Below are 12,311 nucleotides of genomic sequence, written 5' to 3'. Positions count from 1 at the left end.
GGGGAAGTTAAATAAATATAAGCCGTATATTATGAAAGTTGGGGAGGAAGGGGGGTGCGAGGTGGTCGAGTCGTTAAGTCATTGCACTATGACCCATAAAGTCCTGGTGTACTCCGATTCAGACACCTTTTAGTGGGGTTTTTCCTTTGAAAAGATTATGAACCCCTAATTTGCTCACTGTGGACAAAATTGGTAATTCCTGTTGACATCAAACATTCATTTATAATCCTGAATGGAATGCAAAGGCGACATCATTTTATGATGCCGTGGGAAATGGTGTGATTATTCAGCCCAGGAAAATAGACGAAAAATAAATTCTCTCCTATTTAAAAAAATTGTTTTAAATAGTAAAACTGTTGCCTTTTCATGTCAAAGCATTACGAAACCACCTTTTGGCACAATCGAATTTACACAAATCATCTTTCTTAATTCAAGTGTCTGAATAGCACTTGTAGGGTCCCGACAGCTCAGCTCAGTAGAACACTTGCTGAGACTGATTCCAGATGAAATCGAGATTTTTTTCCTGACTCTCCTCTCCACCCAATAGTGAATAGATAGCTGGGTCTGTTAGATCTGCTGCAAAGAACATTGCGATAGACTAGCATCCTACCCAAAGGGTAATAAGCAATTGCTATTGCCTTATTTACACTATATAAACCGGGATAAACTCCAGCCCCATGGGTTTTGAAGGACTTCTTTAAATAGCACTTGGAGAAATAAGACACTTTTAATCTTTACCTGTGTCCGTGCAGTTACAATCAAAGCTGTTGATTCTGTCTGTACATTTCCCTCCGTTCTTACAAGGTTGAGTGGCACACTCGTTGAAGTCTGTCTCACATTGACTGCCCACGTATCCAGGGTCACACACACAAGTAAAGCTTCCTTCATTGTCTTTGCATTGACTCTGGCCTTTGATGCAGTTGTCAGTACCTCTTTGACACTCATCAATGTTCTGTGAACAGTTCTTGCCCTCCCAACCTGTAGGTAAAGGAATCAAAATAATAGGCTTCAACAGTCGTAACGTCCCTTAATGACTTATAGTAACTTAGTAATTGGTTCTAAACTATCTGAACAATGGCGGATGCCCTTATGAAATACTTCTCCGACGAGCGTAAAAGTGTATCCAGAGGAGAAAAACATTATAAATCTGATCATGTTTTGACTTTTATACATTCTGGTCACAAGACATGTGAAAAAGTTCTAGCCAGTGTGAAGAATAAAAAGTACTGATTTTCTTTGTTTTGAACCAAGCTGCTCGTTGCTGGGCAGACGCGACATAAGACTATTGAATTCGATTAAGAATTTAGAATATACACCAAATGAATGAGTAGTGTTGTAGTGGTGGTGGTGGTGGTGGTAGTAGTAGTAGTAGTAGTAGTAGTAGTAGTAGTAGTAGTAGTAGTAGTAGAGTAGTAGTAGAGTAGTAGTAGTAGTAGTAGTAGTAGTAGTAGTAGTAGTAGTAGTAGTAGTAGTAGTAGTAGTAGTAGTAGTAGTAGTAGTAGTAGTAGTAGTAGTAGTAGTAGTAGTAGTAGTAGTAGTAGTAGTAGTAGTAGTAGTAGTAGTAGTAGTAGTAGTAGTAGTAGTAGTAGTAGTAGTAGTAGTAGTAGTAGTAGTAGTAGTAGTAGTAGTAGTAGTAGTAGTAGTAGTAGTAGTAGTAGTAGTAGTAGTAGTAGTAGAGTATGTAGTAGTAGTAGTAGTAGTAGTAGTAGTAGTAGTAGTAGTAGTAGTAGTAGTAGTAGTAGTAGTAGTAGTAGTAGTCGTAGTAGTAGTAGTAGTAGTAGTAGTAGTAGTAGTAGTAGTAGTAGTAGTAGTAGTAGTAGTAGTAGTAGTAGTAGTAGTAAAAGTATTAGTAGTAGTAATAGTAGCAGAAGAAGTAGTTACAATAGGTTTTGAAAAACAAAGGCAATAGTGATTCTCATTTATTTTTTGGGGGGAACTATCTCTATTTAGTAAATAACAATTAAAACAGTAACCCACCAGTTTTACAGTCACATGTGTAAGTATTGGCTGTGACATTCTGACTACACGTGTTGGTATTGTCCACGTTACATGGGTTGTCAGCACACGGTCCCTTTATTTCACACTGGATACCTAGAAGACAACAAAAAAAGACAAGGTTTTTTAAAAAAGGCATTACAATATAATAATAACAACAACAACAATAGCAACAATAATGATAATGATGACTGATCATGATGAAGAAGCAATAACAGACATACAACAAATGTTACGGCAATGACAGACATACATCAAATCAAATTTTACAGCCATGACAGACATACAACAAATGTTACAGCCATGACAGACATACAACAAATGTTACGGCAATGACAGACATACAACAAATGTTACAGCAATGACAGACATACAACAAATGTTACGGCAATGACAGACACACAACAAATTTTACAGCCATGACAGACATACAACAAATGTTACAGCCATGACAGACATACAACAAATGTTACGGCAATGACAGACATACAACAAATTTCACAGCATTGACAGACATACAACAAATGTTACGGCAATGTCAGACACACAACAAATTTTACAGCCATGACAGACATACAACAAATTTTACAGCAGTGACAGACATTCAACAAATTTTACAGCAATGACAGACATACAACAGATTTTACAGCAATGACAGACATATAATAAATTTTACAGCAATGACAGACATACAACAAATTTTACAGCATGACAGACATACAACAAATTTTACAGCAATGACAGACATACAACAAATTTTACAGCAATGACAGACATACAACAAATTTTACAGCAATGACAGACATACAACAAATTTTTACAGCAATGACAGACATCCAACAAATTTTACAGCAATGACAGACATACAACAAATTTTTACAGCAATGACAGACATACAACAAATATTACCGCCATGACAGACATACAACAAATTTTACAGCAATGACAGACATACAACAAATATTACAGCAATGACAGACATACAACAAATATTACAGCAATTACAGACATACAACAAATATTACCGCCATGACAGACATACAACACATTATACAGCCATACAACAAATTTTACAGCAATAACAGACATACAACAAATTTTTACAGCAATAACAGACATACAACAAATTTTACAGCAATAACAGACATACAACAAATTTTTACAACAATGACAGACATACAACAAATTTTTACAGCAATAACAGACATACAACAAATTTTTACAACAATGACAGACATACAACAAATTTTTACAGCAATGACAGACATACAACAAATTTTTACAACAATGACAGACATACAACACCTTGATCATCTTACCATCATAGAATTCAGGGCAATCACACCACCAGCTAGTGGCGTTGGTACGACACGTTGCCCCGTTCTGACACACTCCCGTACAGTTAGGAATGTGACATTCTTTCCCAGTGTATCCCAGAGAGCAGGTACAGTTGTAATCCCCTTCCAGGTTGAAACACGACTTGGCGTGTACACAAACGCTTTTATTGCACTCGTTAGTCTCCTGCTGGCAGAACTCTCCTGGAATTAGGACAAATATAAATTGAGCCTTTATATAGCACAAAATCCACTGAACATGCTCAAAGCACTCTAAAAGAGCTCCCTGGCCAACAGCAACACTTAACATTTAGGACAGGACATGATGCCTGTTAGGTGACAGTACAATTTTTTCAGACAGAGACAATGCTGTTAACGACCAGGTACTCATTTTACACCTGAGTATGGTGAGAGAATGTAAGTAAAGAGCCTTTTCCAAGGACTCAACTATGCGCAGAGCGAGGCTTGAACCCAGGACCTTCTGCTCCGAAAGCTATTGCGATATCACAAGACCACATAGCCAACAAATAAAGTGATTGTGCAAATGGATTGATTTTATTTCAAGACATCTAGGGGTCCCGATAGGTCAGTTAGACAATCCTTCATTTCACCAGCAATGGGACCACCAGTACTGATCCTGAGTTGATATGTTTTTCTGAATCACTTGTTTACCCAGCAGTGATTGGGTAGCTGGATCTATTATACCTAGTGGAAAGTACTTTATGATTGAATAGTGCCCTATCCAAAGGGTAGCAAGCAATTGCTATTGTCTGTTTAACGCTATATAAACAGATAAACTCCAGCTCCATGAGCATGAGCCTTGTGGTTCTGAAGGACTACTGTATGGACAAGTGGGCTATCACATATTATTATATAAAGGTTTGTATAAACCACAAAGTAACTTGAAAGCTACTTTTTAATACATTAGACCTCTTTTGTTTCAAGACCAGACATCTATTAAGATTTTAAAAGTTTAACATAAAATACTGGCAATGCCAGCTAAACCAATCTTGGCTTTGACTTTTCACAGAAAAAATGGAAAAAAATAATTATGGGATAACCCGCTTGTCCACAATATTATCCAATTATAGTGACAACCTCCTCCCCCCCCCCCCCCCCCCCCCCCTCCACCCTCTCTCTCTCTCTCTCTCTCTCTCTCTCTCTCTCTCTCTCTCTAACACCATACTTGTCTATCACAAACACACGTGCCTCCCAACACTACATGTGTCTACCACAAATACACTTGCCTATAAATAACATTAATTGACAAACAACAATATATTTGCTTTCTAAGATCACACTTGCCTACCGACATTAGTTCAACTTGCCAACCAACATCTATCAACCTTGCCTACCAACATCTATCAACCTTGCCTACCAACATCTATCAACCTTGCCTACCAACATCTATCAACCTTGCCTACCAACATCTATCAACCTTGCCAACCAACATCTATCAACCTTGCCAACCAACATCTATCAACCTTGCCTACCAACATCTATCAACCTTGCCTACCAACATCTATCAACCTTGCCTACCAACATCTACGAGTATCAACCTTGCCTACCAAAATCTATCAACCTTGCCTACCAACATCTATCGACCTTGCCTACCAACATCTATCAACCTTGCCAACCAACATATATCAACCTTGCCTACCAACATTTTTCAACCTTGCCTACCAACATCTATCAACCTTGCCAACCAACATATATCAACCTTGCCTACCAACATCTATCAACCTTGCCTACCAACATCTATCAACCTTGCCTACCAACATCAGACTAGTCAACTGCATCACACTTGCCCACCACCACCAACCTACCTTCATAGCCAGTCCCAGTGCAATTACAAGTATTGTTGAGACACTTTCCACGTTGGCACGGATTCAAAGAGCAACTGTTTACAGAAGCCTCACAATTCTGACCAGTGTAACCTGAGGAACAGAGAGTGGAAAATAGTCATGAGTACGAGTAAATGTTTTCAGTAGTAGTAGTAGTAGTAGTAGTAGTAGTAGTAGTAGTAGTAGTAGTAGTAGTAGTAGTAGTAGTGGTAGTAGTAGTAGGTAGTAGTAGTAGTATAGTAGTAGTAGTAGTAGTAGTAGTATAGTAGCAGTATAGTAGTGAAGTAGTAGTAGTATAGAGTAGTAGTAGTAGTGTAATAGTAGTAGTAGTAGTAGTAGTTAGTAGTAGTAGTTTGGTAATAGTAGTAGTAGTACTAGTAGTAGTATAGTAGTAGTAGTAGTAGTAGCAGCAGTAGTAGTAGTAGTGTAATAGTAGTAGTAGTAGTAGTAGTAGTAGTAGTAGTAGTAGTAGTAGTAGTAGTAGTAGTAGCAGCAGTAGTAGTAGTGGTAGTAGTAGTAGTAGTGGTAATAGTAGTAGTAGTACTAGTAGTAGTAGTAGTAGTAGTAGTAGTAGTAGCAGCAGTAGTAGTAGTGGTAGTAGTAGTAGTAGTACTAGTAGTAGTAGTAGTAGTAGTAGTAGTAGTAGTAGCAGTAGTAGTAGTAGTGGTAATAGTAGTAGTAGTAGTAGTAGTAGTAGTAGTAGTAGTAGCAGCAGTAGTGGTAATAAAAAAAACCAAAGCTATATGGACTATAAAACACAAGATCTCATTCATATAATTATATAAATGTTGCTGCTCGAAGCTCGAAGAAATACATAATAATGTGAAGTTGAATGTAAGCTTCAATTTAATTACAAAAACAGATCAAATGAACGTGTCGGGTTTCCCCTTTATCCTGTTTTGTTGATGAAGGGGAAACCCGAAACGTTCATTTGATCTGTTTTTGTAATTAAATTGAAGCTTACATTCAACTTCACATTATTATTCATTAATATAATTATAGAATGTCTTTCTTTCTGAGTATCAAATTATTTGATTATTCTTTGTCAGAGATGCCAACCTCAAGAATCACAAAAAAAAATGTCTAATTTTGGAGGAAAACATGACTAATTCCCCCTCACTCCCATCCCCCCCCCCCCCCCCTTCCTCCAAAGCATTTTCCAACGTAGTCCCCATTTCATGAATAAGATGTTGTGAGACTGTATAAATAATCATGGACACAAGCAAAACCAGAATTTTTGAAGATTTTTGCATCTTTTTTTTATCAGTACCAGTTTCAAATTTTTTAAAATCTAATTTTCATCAAAGTTGGCATCTTTGTTTTATATATACATTTGTCCATTGTAACATTCCACTTGTATTGATGCTATGCGTTTAGGTAAAATACTCAAAACACCCAACAGCCAAATTAAAAGCCGTTTATAGTCTGATTGATATAGTTTAGTGAGAACTAATCACTAATAGGCTGTCTTAAAATAATAACAAAGAGCTGAGTGACGTCAACTTCGTTCTTCCCTCAGAGCTTTGAGCACATATTATATTTGACTTCATTATCTATAGATAGTATGCAGATGACGTCACTCAGGTCTTTGTTATTCATTTTTGCCATCCGCGTTTATGAGTAATGCTCACTGAACTGTATTAACCCGACTATAAACGTTCATGGATACACACTGTTTTGTGTGTTGGTCCGTTATACTTCCGGATGGCAATGTTATGAGCTTCTTAGACAAGCGCATACTATCTATAAGCTCACATATATTTTTGTTTGGTTAAATAGCAAGGCTATATTATGACAATCTAATATAAAAATTTATGTATTTTGTGTTTACTTGAAAAAGGCCAAGGGCCGAAACGTCGTTAGTTTTGTGCTGTTCATGCATGAGTCAGATTTACTCCCTTTATCTTTATCTCCATAAATAGCAGGCCTATTTCAGGTTAGAATGAAATCAAACTCTTTGAGATTTGATAAATAATCACAGTATGATGAGAGAATTGAAAGTGACACGGCAATGTCGTCCCTCAAACACATACACATACACACACATACCTTGATCACACTGACACGGCAATGTCGTCCCTCAAACACATACACATACACACACATACCTTGATCACACTGACAGGCAATGTCGTCCCTCAAACACATACACATACACACACATACCTTGATCACACTGACACGGCAATGTCGTCCCTCAAACACATACACATACACACACATACCTTCATCACACTGACACGGCAATGTCGTCCCTCAAACACATACACATACACACACATACCTTGATCACACTGACATGTGTAGGTTCTATTCCCATCAATACATTTGCCGTGGTCCCCACACGTCACACCCTTACAGTTGTCTATAATGTCTGTACAATTTTGACCTTCGTAATCTGAAAGTAAAATAAAGTAACAATAAGAATATGATTCGATCTGTACAATTTTGACCTCCGTAATCTGAAAGTAAAATAGAGTAACAATAAGAATATGATTCGATCTGTACAATTTTCACCTTCATAACCTGAAAGTAAAATAGAGTAACAATAAGAATAAGATTATTTTTTTTTTACGTCTATTATCTGGATTTTAAGATAATTATTATCATTTTAACATTTATAAAAACATTTTTTGCGGGGGCTGATAAAGGGTTTTAATATTCACTGATTTGGTTTTTCATGAAGCTTTTCATGTTAATTTCTTTTAGAACAGCCTAAAGCTTTTTGCGGCTTAGTATTCACTAAGATGTAACCGAGACATACGAGCAAGAATAACTCAAGCCAAACAGGCCTTCATGGACCTGGGAAACATTTTGAAAAACAAACAGATGTCGTTCGGGATTAGATTCCGAGTCTTGAAGTGCTACGTGTGGCCAATCTTGTTATACGGATGCGAAAGCTGGACTACAAATGCAGAAACACAAAAGAACATTGAAGCTTTTGAAATGTGGTGCTTGAGAAGGATGCAGAGAATATCGTATACTGCACACAAAACGAACGAAGAAGTGCTAAAACAAACATACCAACAAAGGAAACTAATGCCCTTAATAGTGGATCGACAACTATCCTTTTTCGGACACATAGTAAGGAAAGATAAGAATGAATACCTGGCAAGTTGTGGAAAAATACCTGGTAAACGCGCCCGGGGGAGACAAAGAAAAACACTCATAGACCAACTGAAGGGCTTCACCAGCCTAACAATCCAAGAGCTGTTTGAAAAGGCAAGAGACAGGGAGGAATGGAGAGAGATAATTCATGCAGTATCCGAAGCCTGGACCAGGCATGGAACCTAGAAGAAGAAGAAGATTCACTATATATATATATATATATATATATATATATATATATATATATATATATATATATATATATATATATATAATATGTATATAAAATAAAAAATTATGCCTTTTGTGCCACAATATCATAAGATATCGTCACCTAGGCATTCCACGAAGGAATATAAATAACTCATCAAACAAGATGTCTGATGTCAACAGGAATCACCCACGTTGTCCAAGTGAGCAAACTGGGGTTAATCTTGCTCAAGGAAAAAAACGAAAGTGCCTGAAGCGGGGCTCGAACCCGGGTGATCCAGGTCACAGTGCAATGCCTTAACCACTCGGCCACTTCGCCCCCATATATATATATATATATATATATATACATACTCAACAGGGGCTCCTGATAGCTCAGTTAGTAGAGAGCTCACTTCACATGCAAAGGGATCAAGATCGATCCCCGGTGAAATCGAGATTGTTTCTTCTAACCCTCCCTAGTCACAGTAGTGAATTGGTTAGCTGGGTCTCTTGGGTCTAGTAGAAAGTACTATGCGGTAGATAGAATAGCATCCTATCCATATGGTAACAAACAATTATTGCATTTGTCTGTTTCACACGATAGAAACTGGGATAAACTCTTGCTCCATGGGCCAAATGGTTGTGAAGGACTACTGGAGAGAGAGAAGACAAATAAAAAGACGTACTTGGAAACGAGAGTGAGCATCAAATCAGAAACACTGTTGTAAGTCGTTAAAAGACGATGGGGGTAGAAGGAAAAGGAAGAGGGGAGGGAGAGGCAGAGAGAGAGAGAGAGAGAGAAGAAGAAGAAGAAGAAGAAGAAGAAGAAGAAGAAGAAGAAGAAGAAGAAGAAGAAGAAGAAGAAGAAGAAGAAGAAGAAGAAGAAGAAGAAGAAGAAGAAGAAGAAGAGGAGGAAGAAGAAGAGGAGGAAGAAGAAGAGGAGGAAGAAGAAGAGGAGGAAGAAGAAGAGGAGGAAGAAGAAGAGGAGGAAGAAGAAGAGGAGGAAGAAGAAGAGGAGGAAGAAGAAGAGGAAGAAGAAGAAGAAGAAGAAGAAGAAGAAGAAGAAGAAGAAGAAGAAGAAGAAGAAGAAGAAGAAGAAGAAGAAGAAGAAGAAGAAGAAGAAGAAGAAGAAGAAGAAGAAGAAGAAGAAGAAGAAGAAAAGAAGAAGAAGAAGAAGAAGAAGAAGAAGAAGAAGAAGAAGAAGAAGAAGAAGAAGAAGAAGAAGAAGAAGAGGAGGAAGAAGAGGAGGAAGAAGAGGGAGGAAGAAGAGGAGGAAGAAGAAGAGGAGGAAGAAGAAGAAGAAGAAGATACATAGAAGAAGGGCGAAGTAGAGTAAGAAGAGCATAAGAAAGGGAAAGATGATAGAGAAGAAGAGATGAAAAGAAGTAGAGAAGGAAAGAAGGGTGAGAGAGAAGAAAGAAGAAGATAGAGAAGAATAGAGCGGAAGAAGGTAGAAAAAGAATGCAAGCTTTAAGAAGAAAAGGAAGAAGAAGAAGGGGAAGAAGAGAGAGAAGAAATAAGAAGAGGAAGAAGAGAGGAGACAAAAGAAGAAGAAGAAAAGAGAGGAGAAGAAAAGAAAGAAGAAGAAGAGAGAGAAGAGAGAGAGAGAGAAGAAGAAGAAGAAGAAGAAGAAGAAGAAGAAGAAGAAGAAGAAGAAGAAGAAGAAGAAGAAGAAGAAGAAAAAGAAGAAGAAGAAGAAGAAGAAGAAGAAGAAGAAGAAGAAGAAGAAGAAGAAGAAGAAGAAGAAGAAAGCAGGAGAAATAAAAGAAAAAAAAGAAGAGAAAATGTGGGGATGTGGGGGGGGGGGGGGGGGGGGTGGCTGTCAGAAAGAGTACATACACAGTTTCACAGTTTAAGGCATTGAGTTTCAACTTGAATACTACATACCAATACTTTTACAATCACAGGTGTAGTAGGGTGCCTGAGAGCTGATGGTACAGGAGCCCCCATTGGCACAGGGCAGGGGTTGCATGTCACAACCATTGACGGGCACCTCACAGAGGGGACCGTTGAAACCTCCTGTACACTCGCACTTGAAGGAAGGCACCTGAAACAGTCATTAAATTAAGATAGGATATGATAAGATAAGATATACTTTATTCATCCAAAAAAATGGAAATTCGTTTACAGACGTGGCATGCATAGTTGAGAATCTACGGCGACAATGTGTGTGTGTGAGTGTGTGTGTGTGTGTGTGTGTGTGTGTATTAGTATATGATAATATATAGTATATTATATATATATAATGCAAATCACATTATAAAGTCAACAATTATGAGCATTACCCAAGACACCAAAGTCATAAATATATATATATATATTTATATATATATATATATTATGTATATATATATATATATGCAAATGCACAAAAATGTAAAAATATACAACCAAGAACCAATAGCAACACTATATATTAATTTGATAAATTGAGACACAATTCAGTGTTATGATAGTTAAAAGAAAAGACTCCAGAACTATACATAATTCACTTTTAAAATGCCTTTGATAGGGTGGAGCTCCATAACTTAAAATATCAAGGGCATCTGACCATATCTTTTGTTAACATATAGAAAGAACGAAGTTGACATCACTCAGCTGTTTGTTATTGTTTTCAGACAGCCATTTTTATGATTAGTACTCACTAACTTCTATAAATCAAGACTATGGATGCTCAAGGTTACTCATAGTTTTGTGTGTTGGTATGTTATAGATAGTGCGCTTGGCTAGGAAGCTCATAACATTGCCATCCGGAAGTATAACGGACCAACACACAAAACTGTGTGTATCCAAAAACGTTTATAGTCTGGTTAATACAAGTAAGTAAGAAGAGAAAAAAAAAATACAGTTCAGTGAGCATTACTCGTAAATGCGGATGGCAAAAAACAATAACAAAGACCTGAGTGACGTCATCTTCAAACTATCTATATCTGGCTGGTGGATGTTATGAGTATTTACTAAAACGCAATGTATCAATAGTCTGACAATATAACTTTAATTTTGACATGGTTTTTAGGTAGAAGCACCTTCTAAAGAGTTGTTGTTGGTGTTCAAGGAAGCAAATGATTCTCTTGGTCGGATGGACAACTGAATACAAATCATTATTTGTTTTCTGTTGGCTTTGTATTTGGACGCCATTTTTTGGTCAGCATCAGTCCATGATTTTACAGTGCTTCCACCAAGAAATTGTCAAAGAAGAAGGATTTTTTTAGAAGCCCACCTTGGGGGGTCCAGGGGCATGCTCCCCCCGGAAATTAAAAAAAAATTGACATGCAATTAGAGCCATTTGGAGCCAATTTGGGTATCAAAATTATGATTTTTTCAGCAAATTTTTTTTTCTTGAAGTTTTCCGCGGATATTTCTCTTGGTTTTTGACAAGTGCGGATTTTTCATGGATCATTAAAAATGCGGAAATCTGCATAAAAGCGGAAAAGAGGAAGCACTGATTTTAAGAAGACCACAGTCCGACTCTTGACCATGTTAAGTGCTAGAAAGGTGATTATGAGAAAAAATAATAAAAACAGTGCAAGTAAAATCTGGAATTTAGTAATGTATTTATGTCTTTATTGTTTTTTTTTTGTTGGCTGAAGAAGGGTTTTGAGCCCGAAACATTCCGTGTTTGTTATTTTTGTTATTGAAGCTGTTATATTCATTTTTGCTTATTGCTTTTTACAGTCCACAGCTCCTAGCAGCCTAGTCTAGTAGTATCACTTTGATCATCTCTACATCCTTTGCCCAGAATACATTCCACTTGTGGAACAACAAATTATGCAAATTATGTGGTATGACACTCGCTTTCGGATCAGAAGGTCCTGGGTTCGAGCCTCGCGCTCGGTGC

At 37.3% G+C, this 12,311-nt stretch overlaps 1 protein-coding gene across 9 annotated transcripts in view; it reads right to left on the bottom strand.

The window, feature by feature from the left end:
* The window catches only part of LOC144979825 (uncharacterized), a 147,990-nt gene that overhangs the window by 2,617 nt on the left and 133,062 nt on the right, over positions 1-12,311 (bottom strand). For all 9 annotated transcript variants that reach the window (XM_078926967.1, XM_078926968.1, XM_078926971.1 and 6 more), the window contains 6 exons: positions 10,361-10,520; positions 7,458-7,571; positions 5,156-5,266; positions 3,315-3,533; positions 1,978-2,091; positions 739-978 (listed from right to left, as the gene is read on the bottom strand). In XM_078926967.1, coding sequence (XP_078783093.1) covers positions 739-978; positions 1,978-2,091; positions 3,315-3,533; positions 5,156-5,266; positions 7,458-7,571; positions 10,361-10,520 — 958 coding nt within the window. The remainder of the gene's footprint in view (positions 1-738; positions 979-1,977; positions 2,092-3,314; positions 3,534-5,155; positions 5,267-7,457; positions 7,572-10,360; positions 10,521-12,311) is intronic.

Source organism: Berghia stephanieae, chromosome 9, assembly GCF_034508935.2.
Source record: "Berghia stephanieae isolate SIO BIC M18660-M18661 chromosome 9, UCSD_Bste_1.3, whole genome shotgun sequence".
In the NCBI taxonomy this organism is placed as follows: Eukaryota; Metazoa; Mollusca; class Gastropoda; order Nudibranchia; family Aeolidiidae; genus Berghia; species Berghia stephanieae.
Note: the sequence above shows the minus strand (reverse complement) of the source record. Positions and strands in the feature narration are given on the sequence as shown.